At 52.5% G+C, this 25,551-nt stretch overlaps 1 protein-coding gene across 11 annotated transcripts; it reads left to right on the forward strand.

Annotated features, from left to right (window-relative positions):
* The first annotated feature begins 635 nt into the window (after positions 1-635).
* RAB11FIP5 (RAB11 family interacting protein 5) lies at positions 636-25,504 on the forward strand. 11 transcript variants are annotated; one of them, XM_015863007.2, is made up of 6 exons: positions 636-1,184; positions 8,709-9,148; positions 10,113-10,818; positions 15,194-17,695; positions 20,990-21,179; positions 21,734-25,504. In XM_015863007.2, exons 1-6 carry the CDS (start codon positions 799-801, stop codon positions 21,941-21,943), a joined length of 4,434 nt encoding a protein of 1,477 aa, XP_015718493.1. In that variant the 5' UTR covers positions 636-798; the 3' UTR covers positions 21,944-25,504. The 11 variants fall into 11 exon arrangements, with proteins under 11 accessions (XP_015718493.1, XP_015718496.1, XP_015718495.1 ...); XM_015863010.2 differs by having other exon boundaries at positions 637-1,184; positions 15,194-17,122; XM_015863009.2 differs by having other exon boundaries at positions 638-1,184; positions 15,461-17,695.
* Positions 25,505-25,551: the final 47 nt, after the last annotated feature.

Consider the following 25,551-nt stretch of genomic DNA (forward strand, 5'->3'; position numbering starts at 1 on the left):
TAGGGTCCCTATTGTGTCCCCATAGTGTCCCCATAGTGTCCCCACTGTTTTCTCCCTGTGTCCCCCTCACATCCCCACCACATCCCAACTGTGTCCCCACTGTGTCCCTATAGAGTCACTGCCGTGTCCCATCCCCGTTCCGTCCCCCCCCGCCGTGTCCCCGCAGCGGAGCATGACGCCGATGGAGCTGATAGAGCAGCGCTGCCGCCCCGCAGCACTGACCCCATCCCCCCTTATCTCAATGGCATCGCCGCGCTCTGATCGCAGCGCGATAACACCAAAGGGGCCCGAGGAGCAGCGCCGCGCCGTGACCTTGCTGCAGGGGCGTGACTTTGTGAATGGAGTCGTGACTTATGGGCGTGGCTCTGTGAATGGAGGCGTTGCTTTGTGGGCGTGACTTAGTGAGTGGAGGCGTGGCTTATGGGCGTGACTTTGTGAATGGAGGCGTGGCTTGTGGGCGTGGCTTTATGAATGGAGGCGTGGCTTATGGGCGTGACTTTGTGAATGGAGGCGTGACTTATGGGCGTGGCTCTGTGAATGAAGGCGTTGCTTTGTGGGCGTGACTTTGTGAATGGAGGCGTGTCTTATGGGCGTGACTTAGTGAATGGAGGCGTGTCTTTGTGGGCGTGGCTTTGTGAATGGGCGTGTCTTATGGGCGTGTCTTTGTGAATGGGCGTGCCTTGCGGGCGGCGGTCGCGTTGCGGCCGGGCTGCGGCAGCGCAGCGCAGCGGTTCGGTTTGAGGTTCGGCCCGGTCCGGTTCGGTCCGGCCGCCTTTCTCTCCCCCCCCCCCCCCCATCATGGCGCTGCTCCGCGCCGCCGCGCTGCCCGCCGATGGCCCCCCGGCCTGGCTGCCCACCCACGTGCAGGTGACGGTGGTGCGGGCCCGAGGGCTGCGCTGTAAGGGCGGCGGTGTCGGTGGGGGCAAAGCGGGCAGCAGCGACGCGTACACCATCATCCAGCTGGGCCGAGAGAAGTACTGCACCTCGGTGGCGGAGAAAAGCGGCGGCTGCCCCGAATGGAAGGAGGAATGCGCCTTCGAGCTGCCGCACACTGAGCCCGGAGCCGAGGCCGCTCTGCTGCTCACCGTCATGCACCGCGCACTGGTGGGCATGGATCGCTTCCTGGGCATGGCCCGGGTACCGCTGCGGGCTGAGGGGCTGCAGGGACGGGCGGCCGAGGAGCGGTGAGTGGGGGGGGCTCTATGAGCCTTAAAGGGGCTCTATATGGGACCACAAGGGGGTACTGGGGGAGGGGGTCACCCATATGGGACTCCAAAGGGGTATTGGGGTGGGTGGTCACTCGTATGGGGCCCCAAGAGGGTATTGGGGTGGGGGGTGATGGGGAATAAGGTGTCATTGTGTGCCCCGGAAGGGAGATGGGTCGTTGTGGGGTCTCTGAGTGTGTCGTAGGGAATAAGGTGTCGTTGTGGACCCTCAAGATGGGGTTGGAGGTATTTAGGATCTGCTTATGGTTCTGTGATGTTCTGTAGGGTTCTGTACTGAGAGATGGGGTGTTGTGGGGTTTTGTTGGATATCATGGGGAATGGGGCGTTATGGAGTCCTTATGTGGCTCAGGAAGGATAACGGGGTGTTGTGGGGTCCATGTGGGCCCTCATAAGGGTGTTATAGGGAACAGGGTGTCATGGGGTCTCTTCATGCCCCAAGGAGGGGATTGCAGGATATGGGCTGTCATGGGATCGATCTGGGCCCAAAAAAGGGCCTTTGTAGGAGGTGGGGTGTCACAAGTCCGTGTGTGGATATCACAGAGAATATGGCATCATGAGGTCCTATTGTGCCCCCAAAAAGGATATGGGGTGTGGGTCCATCTGGGCCCTCCTAAGGGTGTCATAGGGAGCAAGATGTCACGAGGTCTCTTCATACTCTAGGAGAGGAATTGTAGGAGATGGGTTGTTATTGAGTCCTTGTATGGCCCCATAAGGGCGTAACAGAGTTCCATGGGGCCTCACTGTGCCCCAAAGATGCATTTGTAGGAGGTGGGGTGTCACAGTGGCTGTGTATGGCCCAGTAGGGTGTCATAGGGAGTACAGTGTCATGCACTCCTTGTGTGTCCCAGAAAGGAGGTGGGGTGTCACGGGGTCCATAGAGAGCCCCAGTGGGTGTCACAGGGAGTAGGATGTCACTGGGTCCATGTGAGGTCTCTTCGTGCCACTAGGAATGGAATTAGGAAAGACTGAGTGTCATTGAGTCCATCTGAGCTCCAGGAAGGGAGATGAGGGGTCACAGGGTCCATGCGTGGTCCCAGAAAGGTCTGACAAGGAATTGGACATCACAGAGTCCTCGTGTGCCCCAAAAAGGGAGGTGGGTGTCACAGGGTTCATGTGGGCCTTCCTAAGGGTGTCGTGGAGGCCATGTGTGTCCTATGGGGTGAGGGGTGGTTGTTAAAGATGGAGGTGTTATAGGGACCATGCATGGGTCCTTGTGTGCCCCAATAAGAGTGTCACAGAGAATAGGGGGGCCCTCTGTACCCCAAAAAAGGCTCCTGGGCTCTGTCATGCCATAATGCTGTGCCATGTAGGGCCCCATCTGTATCCCTTGCTTGGAGGCTGCTGCCGGCTTGAACGCAGCCCAGAAAAGAGAAGGGGAAAAAAAAATAACACAAAAATAGAAGAAGCAACAAAGCAGGCCTTGGTTGTCAGCATGGTGACCTTGCTCTCGTTTCACTGCTGATTTTTGTTGGGTGGAAACTTTGTCAGCAGCTCTTTTTCTCCTGTTTTTATTCAGCTCAGTGGAAAATGTGCCGTCCAACTTGGCCCCATGTCACAGAGCGAGGCTGGGTGCGTCCGGCGGCGTTTATCAGCTGAATGGCAACATGTTTGGCTGGGAGGGGAAAAGTCAGCTCTTGGTTTCACCCAACAGGGCTCTTTTTGGGTGTCTCATGGACTGTTTTGGGCTTATCCCAAGCTGGAAAGCTTTGGGTTGGCAATGCGGCAGCTGCTGTGACTTGCAGTGCTTTTAGTTTTAAGCTGTAGCTTTAGCCCTGTTGAGCTTTTCCTGCGTTGGCCGTGGTGGTGTGGATTTTTGGCTGGTGGGTGCCTGCGGGTTGGGATGCTCTCCGAGGGGAGTAGTTGGGTTTTATCACTTGTATCCGTGTTTAGGACTAACAGATCCCCTCCGGCCCTGTCCCATTGGAAGCAGCCTGAGCCAGGGACATGCATCCTCACTGCAAAACCTTTCCTCTGGGTGCCAACATCTTCTGTCAAAGCCCTTGAGCCAATACGGGTTGGACCTTGCTCCCAGTTTGGGATGGCCTGGGGGTGATGGAGGAGACCTGGGGTCCAGCACCTCTGTCCATGGTCCTGCATCCCCAGATGGGGACCTTACAGCAACCCCACTTGGGGGGCAAGGGACAGTCCCCAGACCCACACCAAGGCTCCATTGCTGTCTGTCCGTCCTTCCCCAGCTGTATGTTCTGGCCTTGAAGAGGGTCTGAGAAGTGATAAATGTGGAAGTGGGGTCTTGGGATGGCTGAGAGTAATGGGATCTCCTCAGATGTGGCAGGTTGTGATGAAATCTTGTTTTGGTTCTCTGAGGGATTGCTGCATCTCGGTGGTGCATCTTGGCCAGTGCAGGAAGTGCTGTGCTGTGTTGAAATGCCTCGGGGCAATGGAAGGAGGGGGTTTGTGCCCCACTGCTCGGGTTGGGGTACTCCCCAGGCTGCCCCTTTTAACCCTGATTGGGTTTAGAGTCGGGGAACCATGAAGGTTGGAGAAGACCTTTAAGATCCCCAAGTCCAACCCCAATCCATCTCACCATGCTCACTGACCACGTCCCTCAGTGTCACGTCCCCATGGTTCTGGAACACCTGCAGGGATGGTGACCCTGCCATTTCCCTAACAAATTCAGGGGCTTCATTGCCCTGCCCAAAAGAAAACCCATAGTAGGCTCCGAAAACACCATAAACTTTCTTTGTCACCATCGCTGGCTGCTCTGCTGGTGTGGATGTGGTCTGTGTACCACCATTGCATGGGGTTTTCTTGGCAAGAGGAGTCCAGAATGACCTCGAATCCTTTCCGTGCACATTTCTGCTGAGTGAAAGCAGCTTTAAAACCCTCGCTGGTGTCTCTCGTCGCTCCCCATGTCTTGTTGGAGTCTACAGATACATGCAAGCAACCATGAGGGTTGGCTTTCTCCATCAAGACTTTGCAGCAGGGATGTGGGGTTGGAGTTTCTTTCAGCCTGGGTGGCTCCCTCAGTTCCTGAGCCTGGGGTGCCTCAAGGTGCGTGGTTCTCCCTGCCACCCCTTCCCTTTAGAAGAGGATTTACAGCAAACGTGCTCCTCCTGCCCCTCTCTTCACCCGTTTCCACCTCTTGCTCAGCCAGTGCAGCAGGGAAACCTGCCGAGCAGCCCTGTGCCATCATCCATGCTTTGCAGTCCCACCGAGCTGGGCCTCATTTTCTCCTTTTCTTTATGCATTTGAGGCTGGCAGAACAGGTCAGGGCATAAGGTGATCGTGGGCACGGTGACTTTTTGGCTCATTTACTGCTTGGATTTGCAAACTGTGGGAGCTCTGGAGCATAAGCAGTTAATGAGGGCTCTGCTGTCTCCTGCTGTTATTCTCTCCTCTTCATTCATAAATGTTTCATGCTCCATTTTACAGCTCCATGAATCTCCCTACCCATCCTTTTCCTAGGGTCGATGTGGCACTGAGGGATGTAGTTAGTCATGGTGGTGAGGGGTTGGTGGTTGGGCTCAGTGATCTTAGAGGTCTTCTCCAACCTCCATGACTCTGTGATTCTGATGGGGGAGAGGGGAAAACCTCTCATCTCTTTGAATTGATTTGCAGTGAAGTTGCCCATGGTTGTCCTCATGCCAGTGCTGCTGATAGCTCTTCTCCAGCCCTGGAGCCTGTGCCTGCCTTTGTCCCCTCTATGCCACCCTCTGCCCACTGACAGGGCTGGAGGGGCAGCTTTGAGGCCACCATTTAGAGGACCATTTGTCAGGCTGAATTCAGCCCCCTCAGTTCCCTTCCTTCCTTCAGCCCATGTTTATTTTCCAACTGTGCTTTGAGCAGCTCTCAGGGATCGCTGTGCAGAGCAGCTTGTCCAAAACCAACACCAAAGGAACCGACGCAGCAGAAAAGCTTCCCGGCACTGGGTGGGGGAAGCTGCATCAAAACATGAGGTCGGACTGTGAGCACAGGGGCTGTGCTGTTTTCCTTTGCTTCTCTTCTTGATATGGAGCTTCCTCCATGCCCGTGCCATTCCCCTTGTCGCCCCAATGGTGTCTTTTCCTGCAGATGTTTGGGGTTTCCCTGGGTTTCCTCTTCCTTACCTGCCCATCCCTGGCTCTCTATTGAATTTGTCACTAATTAAAGACCTCTCATTAGCAGCGCTGAGCTTGTTGCAGGGTGATTCAGCAGTAAATGAGAGGCAGAGAGGCTGTGGCTGTCCCTTCTTTCACGCTGCAGCTCTGGCAGGAGCACTCCTGCTTCGTTCCAGGTGAACCCCAGGGTGCATCCTTAAAGGTTTGCCTTGCTGAGTGGCTGCGGCACCCCAGGAAGTTCTGTGCATCCTGCTGCTAGCGAAGCACTGGGACCAGTCTGGGATTGAAACTGGGAAGGCGTTGCTGGAGGTACCCAAGGGGACAGCGATGGGTTGGGTGCTTCGGCTCAGCGTGTGGTGGGATCACAGGAGCAGGATGGGGAAGCAGAAGGGACAGGAGATGTGGAGCCCTGTGGGATCTCCTCTCCACAACCAGCTTTGCCTTTGCATTAGGGGTCAGCTCCACGTCCTACTGCTCGTCTCCTCCGCTCCCATTTCCACCCCAGGGTGTTTTTTTCCCTTTGCTCAGCACTTTCTGCCAGCAGATGGGGGGAAACGCCTGCCCTGCGGGGGCCTCGAGCCACGGCAGCGCTTTGTGCTCCGCTCCCATCCATCTCAGCAGCAGCAGCAGAAAATAGCACTATGCAACTGCTGCCTTTTGGCAGCTCTCCTTGTCTCTTGGTGGAGGTGAGTGGGAGGGGAGCCGAGCCTTTGCACAAGGAAGGGGTTTTAGCGGTGCTGGATGGGAGTTATGGACCCAGATGAGCACACAGGCAGCGCTGATGGGTGGTTGGGGTTTGCTTGTTTGGCTTCCTGAGAGCCCGGCAGGGCCCCGACTGCTTCCCCTTTATGGGGCATCTGTTTGTGGTTTCCTCCCTTGGCACTGTGCTGGACAGGCTGCTGTCTCCTCCCATGCTGCCACAGGGGCTGGGTGCCCCCATAGTACTGGGATACCTGTTTTAATTTCATATAGAATCGTTCAGGTTGGAGAAGACCTCTGAGATCCCCAACCCATCCCAGCGTGCCCACTGATCCTCAGTGCCACATCCCCATGGTTCTGGAACACCTTTAGGAATGGTGGCCCCACCACTCCTGGGCAGCTGTGCCAGTGCCTGACCACTCTTTTGGACAGCAGATATTTCCTTATACCCAACCTGTTCCTCCCCTTGTGCAGGAATGAGGCCGTCACCTCCTTCCATGGAGCACTGAGGTCTCCTCTGAGCCTCCACTTCTCCAGACTGAACCATCCCAGCTCCCTCAGCTGCCCCTCAATGTAGAATCACAGCATGGGTTGGGTTGGGGACCTTAAAGCCCATCCAATTCCAACCATGGACCAGGCGCCCAAAGCCCAGCCTGGCCTTGACCCCCTCCAGGGTCAGAGCACCCACAACTCCTTCTCCCCTCCCCAAATCTTGGAGGTCTTTTCCAACCATAGAGATTCTATGAAATCCCTCTTTTGGGGTGGGCATAAGAGCAAAAACAAGCACGTCAGGAGTCTGTGTTCTTCTTTAAACCCATCCAGATCCTGCTCTGGTTGCATTTGCATCCCCTCCTCTGGCATTGATTTAAATTAATGGAGGGATATGATCTACCCAAGCACTCATCTTGTGCTCTGAACTTTGAGCCCTGCCTAAAAATAGCACATCTCCCTCTTTTAGGGTGCAGTCCCAACCTGTTGGGTGCTGGGAACCCCACACAGCTCCTTTATCTGGTGCCAGCCAGGGCAGAGGTTGTTCTGGAATGGACACTTTTAGAAGCAAAGCAGGTTTAGGGCTTGTTCATTTGAAGGCATCATTACCGAGCAGCCAAATTAATCGCAGTGACTGCTGTGTAATAAATGGGGGATGCTGCGAGTGTGTCCGTGTGAGCTGAGGACAAAGTTTTACATCTCATCATCCTCAGAAGCCTTTCCCTATGTTAATCCATCCCAAGTTCTTCCTCTCTATTTTCCCCATGGGGTGATGATGTCAGATACAAGACCTGCTCATGAGGTTTTCTTCCATTCCAAGCGTCAGCCACGTATCTGTTTTTTCCTTATCTTCCTGCCTTCCTGGAACTGAGTGATCTTTGAGGTCCCTTCCAACCCAATCCATTCTGTGATTTTTCAAGCCTAACACTTGGGTACTGAGAATTGTTCCCTATTTATGGTGGTGGACAGAATGAGCCATGGGAAGAGCTTCATTGGGCATTAAAGTCTGTGCCCAGAAAAGTCATGGGCGCTCCTTAAGTGGTTCCTGAATGGGGAATTGAGGACGTGGTTTGGATTTCCTCCTCGCCCCGATGATTTCAGCAGGGTTACACCCACCTCCAACGCTTCACATTTTCCTCCCCTTGTTTTTTCCTTTCTGGTGACTTTGCTTTTCTAAGCAAACTCTTTTAGCAGCCTAAAACACGGCAGGGATTTTTCGTTGTTGGGAAATGGGTTGGAAATTATTAGAGCGCCTCTAAAGATACCTTCCTGCTCTTGTTGCTGCTGCAAATAGCCAGGCTGGGTGATGGGGCTGTTGGAGCTGTGTCACCCTGCTCTGCTCTGACGTTTTGGGAGGAAATCTTGGCTTAGACCAAGTGCGTCTTCGTGTTGTTGTGCTGCTTGCTGATAAGTCACACACTGCTGTTATCTGGGGCCCCAGGGAGCTCATCCTGCCCTGGGAGGGGAAGGGGAAGGCTGCTGGGTCTGTGGTGTGTGGCGGTTGTTTCAGGAAGAAATGTTTCCCTTGTGGCCCAGCGTTGTGCTGCCCCTTCTGAACCCGGTACTGAGGGGAATTGGGGAAGTGGAATGCAGAAGTGAGCTCCTCCGGGTGTCTCTTGCTTTTGTTTGCACTGTTTGTTTCAGCCATCAACAAGCAACAGCCCTCTGCTGTCCCATAGCACTGCTCCGTGTCTGGGTGTCCTTTGAGTCATGGATGTCCCATCCCTAGAGGTGCCCAAAGTTATGGACGGGCAGCCTGATCTGGTGGGGGGACACAGTCTGTGGCAGGGATGGGGCTGTGGGGCTTCGGGGTTACTTACAATCCAACTGTTGTATGATTCTATGATCCTCCACCATTGCTGACCACTGGAACAGTTGTTTTAATGAACATCATAGAGTCATTAGGGTTGGAAGAGACCTCCAAGTTCATCAGGTCCAATCATCAGTCCATCCCCGCTATGCCCTCCAACTATGTCCCTGTGTGCCACTTATCCACACCTCCAGGGATGGTGACTCTTCCACCTCCCTGGGCAGGCTGTTGCAATGCCTGAGAAGAAAGTGTTTCCAATATTTAACCTGAAATATTTCCTAATATCCAGCCATTGAGCTCCTTTGCCGTGACAGTGCAGGCTCTGACATGAGAGGATGGATTCTGGCTCACCAGCTCTTAAATATTGCAAAACCCATCACAAAGCACTGATGGAGAGCCCTCTCCTCGTCTTTTTTCTGTCTTCAGGTGGCACAAGCTGCACTCCAAGCCAGGCAAGAAGGAGAAGGAACGTGGTGAGATCCAGGTGAGCATCCAGTTCACACGCAACAACCTGACGGCCAGCATGTTTGATCTGTCCATGAAGGACAAGCCACGGTCACCCTTTGGCAAGCTAAAGGACAAGATGAAGGGCAAGAAGAAGTACGACCTGGAGTCGGCCTCTGCCATCATCCCCAGCAGCATGGGTGCGCTCGACATGGAGGATGATTACGATGTCGGCGGCAAGAAGTCCAAAGTGAAGGGCTTCTTCCTGAAGAACAAGCTGCGCAAGTCATCCCTAACGCAGTCCAACACCTCGCTGGGATCTGACAGCACCATCTCTTCAGCCAGCCTGGGCATGGCCACCAGTGGCTCCGAGGTAACCAGGTCCCCCAGCAGACACAGCAGTCTGTCCATGGAGCGCTCTGGTAAGAGGATGGTGGTGTTAATCCCACCTGTTTGACCTTTCTTTTTCTTATTTTTGAAGGGGTTGTGGGGGCTTTCCTGCAAATCTCTTAACTAATTGCTTACCTAAGAGGCACCGTCCTACATGAACACAGTGAGATTTGCCTGTCTGCCAAGAACAGGGGGGAAAACATCCAAGGTTTGGCTTTGAATGCCAAGCCTGCGTGCGGACAGCCCTGCTTGGCTGCTTTGCACCACCATGGGGTGTAGGAGTAACTCGGGGCTGTTTCTCCTCTGCCCCACAAAAGCAGGTGGCAAAGAGCAGCTCGTTGTACTCCTTGTGCCTAATGAGCCACCTCCAGCTCAGGGCAGAGCTGGAGCAGTGACCACTTGCTGGTGATTAAAGCAATCCCAGCTCCTGGCTCTGGCAGAGCGATGATTTGCAAACAAAAAAGGCTCTTGTCGGGAATTAATTCTTGCCGTCCCTTGAAAACAAAATCTATCATTACATGGTTTAATTGGATGGTGGCTGCCAATTCCCAGATGGGGTGGGATTCCCAGGGTACAGAGCACTGGGATCTGCTGAACCCTCAGCAGGAGCGAGAAGAGGGAGGAGCAGGCACAGACTTCCCTTACTGCACCACGGCAGCCCCAGGGCCTGTCTGTGATTCTCGGGTTCTCTTGGCCAGATCCCTGCATTCATTATAGCCCTCAGACCCTCTCTGACAGTGGTTTGTCGCCTTACAAAGACTGCTCTCTGGATCCTCTGGAGGGAGGTGATGTGCCTGGGGAGATGTATGGCTCATAGAGCCATGTGCTTTATGACCTGTGCTTTATCTCCCGATTAAATTAATTAAACTTGAGTAGAACCTGGGAGGGGGAAAGCTGGTGTAATTCTGCAGCTCTCATCAGTGTTTTTTAGTAGATGAAGCTTGCTGTGCCTGTTACATGGTTGGCCTCACCCAGCCTTGTGCTTCCTCCCTGCAGGGAAGGACTTTTTACCTTCTCCGAAGCTGACCCACAAGAGAGCATTCAGTGATGACGTCTCTCAGGTCAGCCCTGTCCTGGAGCCAAAAACAATCCAAAGTCTGAAGCCAAAGACAGATCCTGTGTCCCGCTCCTCCCTCTGCATCAATGGGAGCCACGTGTACAGTGATGAGCCCACCCCGAGGAGCCCCGTGCCCACCCAGCAGGTCTCTGCACCACTGCCTGTCCCCAAAAGGCCAGAGGAGGGTTTTGGCTTCATCCCGATTCACACCGACCCCCATGATGTGCCCTGGGGGGCCGGCAGCTTGGAGAGGACGCAGCAAAGGGATGAGCTGAGGTTCATTCCCTCTCCTCCCAGCTTGGTCCTGCAGGAAGAGCTCAAGGTGTCCACCAAAGCCGTGACCCTCAGCAACCACCTGGGCAGAGCCAGAATGGAAGAAAATAGCCGCCTGGAGAACAAGCCGACCCAGGTGGCGACACCTATGGTCTTCTCTGCAGAGGTGACGAAGGAGAAGCAAGCTGAGGAAATGAGGAAGGAAGAGAAGAAATCAAAGGGCGGGCTCTTCCACAAGAGCGATGCTGGGAGCAGGGGCCAGGGAGAGAAAACCGGAGCCTCGCATGGCCCTGCAGCAGTGGGAGATGACAGGAGCAAGGCTGGTGGCTGGTTTGGTTCCAAGGAGCCCAAAGACTCCCCTCAGAAACCCAGGTCAGTGAAATGGGGCTGTGGGCATCCAGCTGTTCTCCAGCTGCCCGGCCTCTGCACTGTGCTGTCCAGATGAGATGAGAGTGAGGCAAATGCCTCCTCGGCCCTGCCCTTGTGAAAGGGAGGGTGCTTCTTCCTGGATCCTCCCAAACCTGCTCTGCTCATCCTCCTTAACCACGGCTGGTGAAGGGAAGGTGTGTTCCTGTACAGGGGTGCAGCTCCGCATGCCTTGGTGTGTGATGGGAATGGGCTGTGCTGGGATCCAGGCCCTCACTGAGTGCACAGTGCAGGGTTCTTGTTGCTCAGAGTGGGAGAACACGAGGCTGAAAGAGCCAGCAGTCTGCCTGGATCCAGAAGGTTGTTTTATTATAGAGATCTCCTAATATGGGCTGACTTTAACCTGATTTATTAAGCAGAAGGATTTTCATTCAACCTGAATCTTCTCTAATGAAGAGGTCCTTCAGGCTTCTTCTACCTAATAGGGTCTGTGTGTGAGCTCAGCTGCTTGTAAAGTGCTCAGATGTGAGTCAACAGAGTCACTGTCTTCACCCACAGAGTTTCAGGGACATTGAGTATCCAAGGTTTGCTTAGGCTCTGCTTTCTGGATGCCTCTTTGCAGGCTTGTCTCCTCCATACAGTTCTCCTGCCTTGTAAGGAGAAGCTTGGATGAGCCACCAGCGGTGAGTTTTGGTCCTCAGGATAGGATTCCCTTTGAAACAATACATTCTGGAAGGAAGAGATTCCCAGGGGATCCTTTTGGGATCTTTGTAAGCATCTGAATGGGCTTTAATTGCTCTCAGCAGTTTTAAGATGGGCAGTAATGAGCTGGAAGTGTAGCAAGGGAGACTGAAATGAGACATTAGGAGAAGTCTCTAATGGGGAGCATTGAGTCCCAGTGCTGTGGGATCTGAGGTAGCAGTGGATGAGTCCCTTTGTGCAGCACTGCAGAAGCTGTTGGTTCAGCTCTTGGCCCAGGCTGGGAGGTGGGTGCCCTTTAATTCCTCCTTCTAGATCTTGATCATTCAGTTCTATGGGATTCTGTGATTTTTAGGATCTTATGGATCTTGAGCTTGTTCAAAACCAGCGATTGCAACGTCATCTCTCATTCTGATCATAAAGAACTCCCACTTCTTTTACTTCATTCTCCTTCCTTGCACTGGGAGACCTCCCAGACCGATTCAAGCTAAAGCTGTTGAGAGATTGATTACATCTCAATGGCTGAAATCCGTATTTCAATAATCAAATGCATATTCCCTCCCAAGCGTGCTGCTGAAAAGCCAGCAGCACTTATCTGCTTATCATCTGGAGGAGAAGCAAGGCTGCTACTCATTTACCCGCATAACTTCTGGGTCTGAGGATGGATTAACCTTTGCTTTGCAGAGCAGCTCTGAATTCATGGTGTGAGTGGGAGGCGGATGCTGTCTGCTCTTGGAGACCTGAATTAAAGGCTCTTCATGGTTTGTTGTGCTTCAGGTGGCTTGGTCAAGGGTTGTATGCAAGGAAGAAGCTCAGCAGGCTTATTTGAGGCAAGGCCTGGGGCGAAAACAATCGCTTTCCATATTTTCAGGCTTTTCTACAATGTTATCAGTGCTCCGCAGGTCCTGCTTCCTGCGGCATGAATTGGGATGATGAAACAGGGCTGCATCTCATGCTTGGCAGGAGGTAAAAAAGAGCCTGTTTGCAGGTTAAAGCCCTTCCAAGGCTAAAGCCTTTTCCTTCTGTCACTGCTTTCAGGGCAGAAAAACATAAAACCGTTGCCTGCTGTGGTTGTTGCTGGTCCTATGTGGCCAGCATTTAGGCTGAAAACTAAAATCCATCTTGGGAGCCATTGGGGTTGCCCTTGCAAGGGTAAAGGATGGCTCTTACTGCACCTGTGCCTGCTCATTGCATCTGCTACCCACATCCTATCACGGCTTCACACACAGTCACAGAATGGCTTGGGTCGGAAGGGACCTCTCCTAGGGCCCGGGGGGGGGGGATTTTCCATCTGAGCCCCGTCTCTTCACCTTGGTGTGTTATGGATTTGATCCTCCTGCATCAAACTGAGCTGTTTCCAGGCGACTTTCCATCGTCGTCATTCTGCTGGGAGGCTAAAATGCTCCTGTGAAGTGCTGCCAGCAAAATAAATGAGGGCAGGAAGGTACACACTATTTATTTTGGCTGGCGGAGCTGCGTGCAGGGATCTGGGAGGAGGAGGAGGGTGAGTCAGCATTTCATTGCAGCAGAGATCTTCCATCCGAACGGAGGTTTCCCTCTAGAGGAGCACAACATCCTCAGCCCCTTTGCTGAGCGTCTCCAGCATCCCTGGTGGGATGGAGCAGTGGGATTTGAGGGGGGTGGGCTTGTGGGGGGAGGGCAGAGGTGCTGAACAGGAGCGGATGCTCACCCTGAGGACAAGAGAAGGTGATGACAGTGCAGTTGGTGAGAGAGAAAAGAGAACCAAGCCAGGTGATTAAAATAAAGAGGGATGTGAACTCTGCTTTTGTGCCTTCATCCTGGCACCTTGCAGGATGGTATCACTGCCAACACGGAGGTGCTGCGGTTCTCCTGTACCACATCCAGAGGCTGTGTCCCTTCTGCTTTGCTTTTCCAGCCAGGGATGGATACTCACCCCTCTTATTCCCCCAGGCAGAGCACAGCCTGCTTTGCTGGGTGCTGACATCCGTGTGTAGTCTGGGGGACAGCTGGGGGCTGCCAAATGGGATGTCCCCATGTACCAGTGGGCCCAGTATGGGCTTGGAGAGACTGTGGAGCTCCTCCTCCATCAGTGCAGGTGGGGATCTGGTGGGCTGGGGTAGGAATCTCTCCAGCCAGACTTCTGGCAGCTGTCAAGGTCGTTAGCAGTGAGCACTCATTAGGAGTCTGCAGCTGATTAATGTTCTGTAGCCACCTAATGCTAGAAGCCAGCAGAGCTGTTTGGATCAGCCTTGGGTTGCTCTTTCTAAACGCTGCTTTAAGCAGAATGATGGATGAAGGTTCTTAATCTGGACTAAACCATTAATGTGAGCGTGAGCAAGGAGCAAACAGGGATAGGTCAGGAGTGTGTGCTGCCCAGCATCACCTCAAGATCTCCTGTTTGTGGCTTAAGGTCTTCATAACTTGAACTCTTAGGCTGGGGCAGCAGCTCCCGAAATCACTGAGTGTCATAGGAAGGATGGAAAGGGTGCAGGCTGGAGATGGTTTGTTGCATACCAACAGGTAAATGTCCTTCAAATGCTCTCTGAGCACAAAACTGACAGCTGTAGGTGGGTGATGTTGTTAATGTTTGCCTCAAGGTGGCATTTTTGTGCTTTATAATACTTTAAAAGTCTTTTTGTGACAAAACCATCCGTAATAATGAGTAAAAATAGTCTGAGCAGCTTTGCTGTTGGCTATGATCATCTGGTGCTGCCTGTGATCCCTTCTAACTTGGGTCAAGCAGGCTGGAGCCTGGGGGCTGCTCATGCCCTATGTGTGTTGGCAAAGAAATTGCTTTATTTGTTCTGGGCTCAGCTTTGATCAGCCAGCACTGGGCATATTGGTGTCTGCATTTCTCCAGGCTGAAGTGGGATTTCTCTGAAGCATGATGCAAAACTGGCAGGGTTAAGTCATGGGGAGGGGGTTGGTGTGGGGAGTGGAGCTGGGTGTTAGGGAAAGGGTCTGACCCAGAGGATGGTGGACATGGCTGGAGCTCAGAGAGCATTGGGATACTGCTCTCAGCCACAAGGTTTGGGTGGTGCTGTGTGGAGCCAGGGGTTGCTGGTCCTTGTGGGTCCATTCCAACCTGGTTATTCTATGGTAAGATGGCCAGCCCTGCCCTGGCAACATGCACTATAGAGGAGGTCCTGCAAGAAGGTCAGGTAAATGCAGTCCCTCTTGGAAAGGAGGTGAGGAGACATCTGCAGGAGGGGACTGATATCCAGAGTGGAGACGTGCTGAATCCCTCCCTTCTTGGGTCATATGAGGGATTTGGATGGTGCTGCCATGCTGATAAGCCCAGCACGTGGTGTGACACTGGGGTGGGCTGGGGAAGGCTCACTCGTGGGTGTTCTTACCCCAGCTGCTCCTCATGTGCAGGGAAATTAATAGAACTGAACCAAGTCTCTGGGCTGCAGGAGGTGGAGAAACCTCTCAGACTCCTGAAGCTTAGGGCTTGCTAAGGCAGAAGGGGAAATTTGGTGGACAGTTGGAGAAGGGCTGCCCTTTCCTTTTTGTAGTGCATGCCCTTTCCATGCATTGACTCCATAATCATTGCTCTGCCTAACAAGAGAGACGAGTATGTACTGGATCATTGCATCATTGCATTGCTTTGAACCGAAGCGTTTGTGGTGTGTGTGGTGTATGCTTACAGCACTGTCACAGCATTAACCAGGAGGACTGTTTTGTCTTCCCTCCACAGCCTGGAAGTGTCTCCTCAGGTAGAAACCAGCTCAGATGCTCCTTCTCATTTTCCTCCCCGCTCCCCTGCCCGGTTCCCTGCTGCTGCTGTAGCCCATCTTGCTCGCATGCTGAGCCCTAACCTCCCTGCTGCTACCGGAGACAGTCAGCCCAGATGCTTGTCCCCTACCAACCCATTCCTCAACTCCCTGCAGAGCAATCCCTTCTTTGAGGATCTCCTCGCTGACCAGGTACTAAATTCTCCTTCACCTACTCACTTTTTCTCTAGTTTCCCGTCTGAGCCGCATGATTCAACAGAGGTCGTTGGGAGCTTGTGTTCCTCTGAGGATTGCAGTCCCTCTGCCTCCCTAAGACTTAAAGATCCGGAGAGAGAATCTCCAGACAAAAGCGTTGGTGTCCCCGTGCCCGAAACCACTCCTCCGTCCCATGCAGACCCTCCTCCTCTGGATGAGGAACCCGCCGCCTCTCCTCCTCCCCTCTCAGAGTGGGATGAGACCTTTGATGCCTTTGCCACCAGCAGGCTCAGACCAGACCCAAAGAAGGAGGACTTCTTTGCTTCGGTGGCGGCGGAAGGCATGGCTTTCATCGACGATCCTGATGCTGCCAGCCCCACGGAACGGTCAGCTGAGCCAGATCCTGAGGAAGGGACAAAGGGCTTTGAAAAGGCCGAGTCGCAAATCAGCAGCGAAATGCCACCAGCTCTGCGGTCTTGGACGAATTTCTCTGGTTTGGATGTTGGGGCAAACCTGGTGAGCACGACCCAGGAAGCGACTGTGATAGAGGATGTGCTGAGCCCCGTGTCTGCAGGGTCAGCAGCGAGGAGGAGGAAGAGCAGCACACCGATGGTTTGGGCTGCCTCACTGTCGTCTGGAAATCCAGGGGAAAAGGAGGCTTCCATTGTGCTGAGTGCTGATAATTGTGCCGGGGAGGAACGGGACAGTAATGAGGAGGAAACGTCAAGTGTAGGGGAGAATGGCTGGATGACCATTGCCACCGAAACTGCGCCCGATCCCTCCGAGAGCACCCAGAGCATTGGCCAGGGGAGCACATTTGGGCAGCGATCCTTCCACAGCCAGGGCACCTTTGAAACGAAAAGCACTCCTCATGTCCTTCCCCAAAGCACCTTCAGCTCTGAAAACACATCAGAAACAATACCAGGCAGCAACGTGGCTGCTGTGCCCCCACGGGTGCTGCAGGACATGGCTGCGGGGCGCTTCCCTGCAGCCTCTGACATGGGGAAGGAGCTGCAGGATGATGGCGGGGAGATGTTTGACATCAGGAGCTCGGTGTACCGGCTGCAGGCCAGCATGCGGCTGGAGGCCGGTGAGGGCCATGTCAAGATGGGCTCTGATGCTGTCCTCTCTCCATGGACGGGTGTGCAAGGGAAGGAGGAGGTCATGCCACCTCCCAAACCTCCGCGGTGGTTCACAGCTGCTAGTGGCAGAGGGGACAGTGTGGACATTAGTGACACAACGGCAAGACAGCGAGGTGAGGAGGAGCAGCAGGAAGGTGAGGAGGGCCTGGAGAAACCATGTAGCCATCTGAGTGGTGACACAGCTGACCCAGTGCCTCACACAGCTGTGCATGAGGATGCTGCCAATGTGGAGGCTAGAGGGGACACCTCTTTGGGGGAAGAGCCACTGGAGATGAATGGGACAGATGCAGCCGAACACTTTGAGACCTGCCCCTCCAGGTTCTCTGTGGATGAGCTCACCCTGTCGGGTGCTGCAGGGAGCTGGAGTCAGCCAGCTTTGTCTCCTGTGTCACAGCTCAGCCTCAGCGCAGAGCCCTCCATAGCCCTGGGGAAGGAGCCATGCCTTGAGGAGCTCAGTGTGTCAGTACCAAACCTGTCTCCCAGGCCAGACTCAGGCCTACCCGAGACCTTCTGGACAGCGTTGGAGGAGCAGGAGGCACTGAGCCGCTCGCACAGGTTAGCGCCAGAACAGGACCAGGGTGAGGGTCCGGCGGTGGGCTGTCCCCATCAGGCAGAGCAGGGCCAGCCGCCCACAGAGACAGACTTCAAGAAGGTGGAATTCTGGAAGCCAGATAGAACGGAGGAGAGGAGTGAGCAGGATGCTGTGAGCCCAGGCAATCCCTTTGCTCTGGCAGTCAGCCCTATTGCCCCCACAAATCCCTTTGTGGAAAAGCCAGCAGATGCCTTTTCCATCGAGGCTGGGCTGCCTGAACGGTTCACTCAGGGCTTCAGCTCCCCCCAGCTCCATGGGGAAGCCCTTCAGCAAGGCTTCCAGCCCACTAACCCCCCCGGAGACCCGCTAGGCAATCCTTCCCTGCATGACAGCCAGCCCTTGGCCTTCTCCACCCCTTTCCCTGTGGCTGTGACTAACCCCGAGCAGTTTGATTTCCCCTCCCCTGCCGCGACCAGCCATGCCGCAGCCCAGCCCTGCCCTTTGCCGCAGTCCGGTGACACACAAGCTTCAGCACTCGTGGTTTTGCCCAGGGAGACACAGCCAGCTGAGAAGCCCTTTTTCCAGCAGACGACCAGGTGAGCTCTCTGGGGAAGGTGTGAAGGGTGTGTATTTGGTAGAGGCTTAACCCTGTCTCCCTTCTGCTCTGATCAGGGACCTCAGCTCTGGCTGTGCTGGCTCTGAGGAGGATGCTCTGCACAGTGCCGAAGGTCCTTTCCTCACCTTCCCATGCTGAATGGTAACTGTGCTCCCTGAGAGTCCTGCCTGGCCAGCTGGAAGCCATGGCTCTCTTGGATCATGGTGGGGAACAGCCACTGGTGTCCCCCTTTTGCTCTAAATGAGGGCAAAAGGTTTGACACATCCAAGATCTGCCCCAGGGAAAATCCAGCAGCAACAAAATTGCATCCAGTGCTAATTTTGGCTGCGTCATCTTCCCTGTGCTTGCAAAATAGGTGCCTCTTCCGTGGCTGCCAGTTGAGCTTCCAGCTGTTAATGCTCTCGTGAGTCCCCTCGTGGCATGTGCACAGCTATTCCCCTTCCCTTTTCATTAATTCAGCTTTGGTTTCTTTCTTTCTTTTTTTTCCAGCAACCACCAGGTACTAAAAACTTTCTTCTCTCTGTAGCCAAAGATAAAACCCAGTAGTTTCACCAAGGTGGTGTCAAAACACCATCCTCCATTCCCTTCTGCCAAGGTGCCCCGGAGACTTCACCTCCAGGGTGATGAGAAGGACACGCTGTGATGGTGTGTCAGAAGAAGGAAAGGTTTATTTCCTCTTCCCAGGTCTGTCTTTTGCTGTAGGAACACAGTGAAGCAAAGATGCAGCGTTAAGGGCATGGTGTGTGGTGACTCTGTGTCCTCTGATTCCCTTTATTGAGTCGGGTTTTTAAATCCTTCTGAACTGGGTTATTCATTCTCTGACAGATAACCTTGGTCAAAATCTGCAGATAGCCAGATCTTTGTTAATGTTTCATGGAAAGAGAAGTGTCCTGCTATCTTAAAGGGTAAAATTAGGCAATGAGCAAAGTGTAATCCCAGGATTCTCTGTCAGTAGAGTCATAGAATTAAAGGTTGGAAGAGACCTTTAGGATGACCACGTCCAACTGTCAGCCTGTCACCTCCACGCCGACTTTTGGGCTGTGCATCTACCCAAGGCCTGGCTGGCTTGTGGGAAGGAAGAGGGCTTGAGTCTGAAGAGCTGATCATAATGTCAGTGCTGGCCTTTGTCGTGCTGCACGTCTGAGAAGTCTTGGGACATCTCTGCTCTGGTTCCTCTGCCTGTGAAAATGTGGATGCTTTGGATACAAGCTGCTGGGATTCAAGAATCTTAGAAGAGTTACTGTTTTATCTATGGAAGGTGCTGAGTCATGAAATCGTAGGATCTCTAAGGTTGGAAGAGATCTCTGAGATCCCAAATCCAACCCCAAATCATCCCACTGTGCCCACTGACCACATCCCTCATTGCTACATCTCCATGGTTCTGGAGCACCTCCAGGGGTGGTGAACCCCTGGGCAGCTGTGCCAGTGCCTGGCTGCTCTTTTAAAGAAGATATTTTTCCTAATATACAACCTGAACCTCTTGGGGAGATGCCACTAATTATCACAAGGGCAGAGAAACAATGTGGAAGGGCCATTTTTCTGGTCCCCATGGTGGCACTTTCCTAGATGCATCTTCTACTAGAACAGTCAGTGCCCATGTATGGAAAAAAAAATAAAAAAAAAAATCAAAAAAATGAAAAAGATTTGGTATAAGAGAAATGGGAAAGGAAAAAAAGGAAGCTTCAACCTAAGAGCAGGCTTAAAGGTTTGGCTGGGACAGAAGTGTTGTTATCCTCCATCAGATAAAGGAGGAGCTGGTATGATAAACTGTGGTGGGTTTATGTGACAGGGTTGGGAGCATCACTGGTATGCAGCGAGAGGGCAGCAGAATTGTCTTTGTTTTTGGTTTCAGGTGAAATTGTGTGTCCGTCTTTGCAATCTGAATGTAGTTTTTGTGGAGAGCTCGGTGCTCAGGGAGTGGTTTACCACATCCATTTCCCACTTCATTTGTCCCCTTTCCTTCTGTAAGGCCTTTCTACAAGCAGGGCTGGCCCCCAGTTGCTGTGTACTGCATGTGCCTTACATTTGTCCTTTGTTGCCTTGCTTTCTGTGAGAAGCATTTTAATAGGAAGATAAAAGGACTTAATTCTTAAGGTGCTGTAGGGAAATTCCCCCCCTGATTTTTACTGCACTCAGCAGTGACCTTGGGAGCATCGCTGGGAGTGATGCTATGACACAGCAAGGTGTGCTCAGGAGATGGCTGGAAGAAATGCCAGGGCTGTGTCTCCTTCATCTGGAGATATTTCATCTCAAGGGCATGAGTTTTCTTCATAGATCTATGGTCACTTGGAGGCGCAGTGGTGGATTGAGCAGTCTGTTGGTGTGAGCAATTGATTCTGCTTTCAAGTTGGCATCCATCAGCCGGTGGATGGAGGGAGGTCTGATGTCTCAGCAGATCCATCTGGGCTCTGTCCGTGCACCTTGGATGCCTCTTACATCGGGTGGTAGAGCTGGTTGGTGTCACTGCTGTCCCCTCTGAGAAGGGAAGATGTGCAGATGTGGTTACAGCACAAGCTGGACTTGAGGGGGGTCTGTCAGCCTGGCTGGCAGCTCATGCATCAACTGTGAGTGTTCTTCCTTCCATGGATTCCTGAAGTCTGTGTGTGTGAATAGAGGCTGCACTTGCCTTTTTTTCTTCAGTGCTGAGCTCCTGTGGGCACAACACCCCTTTCCCCCACAGTGGTTTTGCATGAGAAGCCTTCACATGGTGCCCGATGCACCTGATGAGTGCTGAGGCTTCATGGAGGTCCTGGGTGCATTTTAAGGTCTTTTTTTCCAAGTCTTGCAGGAAGGTAGCATCAGGTCACTTCTCTTTCCATCATGCTGAAAAGCAAACACTTGATTCTGTCTTCTGGACAAAGTGTGACACAAAACCCAAGGAAAATGGGTGACCAAAGATATGGCCATCTGGGCAGTGGCTGTAGCAGCCCGATTCCCTTAGACATGAGTTAAATTCCAGGAGTTTCAACCCACAGCACTCAGGAGTGACCTGAGCAGCACAGCATGTACGTGGGGCTCTTGAGCCCCTTGGACACATGCTTGGCTGAGGTAATCGTGTAGATTGCATCTCTGGCTGGTAACAGTGCCATGGAGCACTGCAAGGCATTGACTATTCTCTCTCTGGTGAAAGCAGGCTTTGAGCAATGCAAACACAGTTTAACTATGTGAAGCTGACTGAATTCGATAAGTGAGTCCCAAACCCCTAAAAACCATAGGGACAGCCAATTGCTCCCTGCTTGGCAGGGCATTAATTATCCAACCTTGTCCTCCTCAGTCCTCACCCGGTGAAACCCATCAGTGCTGTGGTGCAGGAGGTCTCCAGTGAGAAGCAGCAGCAGAACAAATCCAGTCTGACCACAGCGTTGAGCAACGGCCTGGAGAAGCTGAAGACGGTCACCACGGGCAGCGTTCAGCCTGTGGCCCCCTTGTCACACCTGGAGAAAACAGATCCAAACAAGGTAAAGGTAGGAGCCATGTGCTGGGGGTGAGGGTTGACATCTCGCCTGCTCATGAGGTTGGAGATGAAGAAAAATGGTGTTGGAGGATGTGGGATGGGGTGACCAGACTCTCCCAGGGCTTTCATCCTGAGGGATTTTTTGGCTCTTAATTCCATTCTCTCCCTGTCCTCCACGATGGAGGAGTGGGAAAGCAGCTAATGGAAGGTCTTGTTATGGCAGGCTGGTGGGTTCTTTTGTCTCTGTGCCTTTAGCTTTCATTTGTTGAGGTTTGATGAAATAGTCTTTGGGGAAACCCTGTTGATTAATCTACTTTGTGGGAGGGCTCCGTGGTCTCTTCTAGCTCCATGGAGTACATCCAGGGTGCAGTGGGCAGATGTCTGGACAGTTGCTGCTTTGTAATGCAGGATATTCTAGGCTTATCAGGTGGGATTTGGAGGTGACAGATGTAGTAAACACTGAATACTTTGGTGTATTGCTGCACCTTGCAGATGCTAAAGTGAGTCAAGGGAGCAGTGCTTTTCATTCAACTTGCTGAATGTTCCCCTTGGTTTCTACCGCAGGATCCCACCATGTTGGACCAATCAGCCAAGTATTATCACTTGACCCATAATGAACTCATCCAGCTCCTACTGCAGAGAGAGAAGGAGCTGAGTAAGAAGGAAGAGCACATCCAAGAACTGGAGAATTACATTGACCAGCTGCTGGTGCGCATCATGGAGCAGTCTCCCACACTCCTCCAGATCCCACTGGGGGAGGCCAAGACCAAGTAACCTCCGGGCAGAGACCAGGATCACTTACCTAAAGCACTTCCAGTAAACACGCTGCAAACATCCCTGCACTCCCCCCTCCTCTTAAAGAGGGCTTCTCCAGTGGCTTCTGTTCGCAGAGTTTAGCAGGAATGGTTATCTGCTCCTTCCCAAGTTAAGCTTATCCCAGCTCTGGCTCCAGGGAACTGTAGGGTGGTGGGCTGTCATTCACCCTATGGGGAGGAGCAGAGCCCTTCTCAGGAGGCAGATGCTTCCTGAGCTTCCTGTCATAACCAAGTGGCATCTTCTCAGGCATTCATCCTACCAGTGCTTTAAGTGGTCCATGAACATTTGAGAGCTGGAAACCAGGCGGATTGCCCTTGTCTTCATCCTGCTGCTCTTCTGCCTACACTCTTTCACAGGCTCTTCTCTGAAGTGGTGTGCTCTGGCTGATGGACAGCGTTAAACTGGCTGACAGAATTGGGGATGCCTAACTCAGTAAGAGTCTACCAGCATGTTATTGTCTAGTAGGTCTCCTCAGCAGGGCAGCTGGGGAAGGGGCTGCTGCTGGATGCCTCCTTCCCTTCCTGCCCCATATGTTGTACCTACAAAGGAAGGCTCAGTCTGAACATCTGGGTCCTCTTTGTGTCAGCACCTGGTGCAGTAAGAGGTGGCACACAAAGCCACAGTGCTGCAGTCAGAGGCTGCAAAGACTCGAGCCAATATTGCTGTCTGACTGTGAGCTGTGCTGGTTCCTTCTCTGTGTGCATGCAGGGTTGTGATGCTGCCTTAGAGATCCAGCCCCAAACTGAACTCGCAGAGGAGAGCCAGTGATGGTTTGTGCATCATCAGTGCTGCAGGGGGTCTTGCACAGCACCCAACCCATCACCAGGTGGGCTGGCACCAGTGTGCCTGGGATATTCCTGTATGCAGAAGCCACAGCTGGATTTTCTGATCAGTATTACACTCCCTCTTCTCTGCATCTGCAGGAATTGCTTTCCACTGGCAGCCCCCTATCATTGACTTTGTGTTGTCATTCTCAATGCAACAGGAAAATGCCATATGGACCGAAGCTAGTGTGCAAAGGATGTCTGGCTGCCCAGCCACCTCTATGCATGATGTCCCGTTAGGTCAGACATCCACCAAACACATACAAACCACATTCTGTGAAAGCTAGCAATCCAGTAATCGACGCGGATCACTTTCAAGCCAGTATTAGTGCCAGAACAGCTAGATTTGTATCACACCTCCACAACAGCATCAGGTCTCTGGGCCCACCCCTAGAAATGCTAGGCCAGCTCCCTCAGGAGTCGAATGCTTCTTGCTAACTTGGAGTGACTGTGTGAAGGCCTCTGTGTTTCTTGATGTAATAGATGGTGTTGGTGTGGGATTGGTGAGCGGTGCTCCCAGTTACATTGCAGTACAGCGCAGCTTTTGGTTTGGAGGTGCTGGGAAAGGGCATATAAACCTCTTCTTGTGTCAGTATTTTGGCTAGAAGGCGCCCGTGCAGGCAGAGGGTCAGCCGGTGTGGGACTTGAGCTGTCTCAGCATGTAGGGCCTCTTCTCTCTGCTGCAGATATCCAAAAGTTACTGGGTTTGTTTTAACCTTTGTGTTCTTTCCTCTTTCCTTACTTCAGCATATGCCATGACTGAAAAAATTGTGCCTTTTACAATAGAACAATGGCAGTTCCCTATGAGAAAAGGCTCTGAAATCCAGTTCTCAGCTGACTGTAACGCAGCTTGGCCAGCTTTCTGTTCTGCTTGCCTGCTAATTTGAACCAGGTGAGTCTGTTTTCAAGCAGTCAGCAGAGCCTTCCCATCCCTATGGGCAACTTGTTTTGGTCTTTGACAGAAGCGCTGCGTGGACAGCCCCATGAAGTGGCAGATGTAGATAGAGGAGGTGATAATGAGGGAAGGTGTGGTGGATATTAGAAGACCAGATGCAGCTGGATAAAGGCAATATTGAGTCACACTCAAAGCCTGGGGCTGACAGAAGTAAGAGGTATCAGCTTAAAAGATTTGGCATCTCTGCCAGTGACAATATTTGGTCACGTCTAGCTTGCAGACTGTCATATTAACAGGAGGATGTGTTACTCTGGAAGATAGCAGTCATGAGCCATTAGTTCCTATGTGTGCTTGTCCCTATTAGGGAGCTAATTGGGGTTTTGCACCTCACTACCTGCATCTTTATGTTCCTCCTCCCTCCGTATGTCTCAGATGCAAGGACTTCAGTTTCTGGGGTAGAATTGAGTCCTGCAGTGGCCCATCCTGGCTTGTTGCTGCCTGACAATCAGCTGCTTCCTTGGGTTTCTCCCATCAGTGACAGGCATTGCAGGTGCTCCCCCCACACAAGTGCCAGTGCTTGTAGCTCACTACACCTCCTCTCTGCCTCTCCTCCTCCTCTTCCGTTGCATCTAACCGCCTCCATACACCCCTCTCTGCCTTAGGCAGCTCTGCCTCTTCTCCCAAAGCTTGAATGTTCTGCACTTTATATATATTCAAGTTGATCTCAGAGGTCTGTGTCAGGGCCCCTTCAGCAATACGTGCTTCCTTCTGCCACCTGCAGCTCACAAGGCTGTGGAGAGAAGCAAGTGATGGGGACAGCCAAGGCTGCCATCATGTTTCATGTCTGTCAGAGCATTTGGAAGCCCAGAGGTACCTACAAACGATGCTCATGTTTAGGAGAAGGCATCTGAAAGGTGCTTTTGTCTTTTCTTTGTTTCCCCGCCTCACTACTTGGAGAATGTTCCTCTCCTCACCCCTCCCCCCCCCCAGTTATTATTCTCTGCTTTAAAGCAAGCACTACACCACTAACAATGCTGAAGCTGGAGTGAGTAACAGGAGGACCGAGCTGCTTTCTCTTAGATGGGAGGGAGAGAGAAGAATAACTGGGGGAAACGTTGTCAAGTTACGTTCCAAATCCATGTTTAGTGATTATCTTCTAATGGGAGGCGAGCAGCACTGCTCTCAGTGCAGGGTAACACCCAGGGCTGTGCTGCTCTGTGCGGAATGAGCAGACAGACAGATGTGAAGGAAGCTGCTTTTGGTGGTTCCATTTTAAACACAGCCACAGCAATAATCGTGTCTTTTGCCTCTCGCATCCCGAGCTGTCCTTGTCTTTCCACACTCAGACTGTTTGACGGCTTTTCTGCAGGGCGCTGCTGCTGTCATCTGCTCTGCTTTTGTTGTCAGCCCACAACTGGGTTTCTTGATGTTAAGGAACTCTGGCCAAGTGGTTTATTTTTGTCTTTGCTGTCCCAAAACGATGGGGCAGAAGAGCAGCTGAGGTATATCCTTAAACTGGAACGAACCTGAAGGGATGTGGATGCCGAAGTATGGTGTAGACCCAGCCATATGCCTTGTCTATGAAGGAACAGCTGCGTTCTGTGTCATAAACGCGGGGTGGAAAACCACCCCAAAATGGGAGAGCTCAGCATTGGGGGTTTTGAAGTTGTTGATTCCCTGTACTTTGTGTATGCGGGAGGTGGGTTCTGTGTGTTTCATGTTTTAATAGTTTGCAACTAATGTTTATAAAGAGAGCTTGTTATTTACGTTTTAAGCACTTTAAAAAAAAAAAAAAAAGAAGTAATAATAAAAGTTGTTCAAGCTGTTCCTAGATACTTCTGATTTAT

The sequence above is a fragment of the Coturnix japonica genome, chromosome 4 (assembly GCF_001577835.2).
Source record: "Coturnix japonica isolate 7356 chromosome 4, Coturnix japonica 2.1, whole genome shotgun sequence".
Lineage (NCBI taxonomy): Eukaryota > Metazoa > Chordata > Aves > Galliformes > Phasianidae > Coturnix > Coturnix japonica.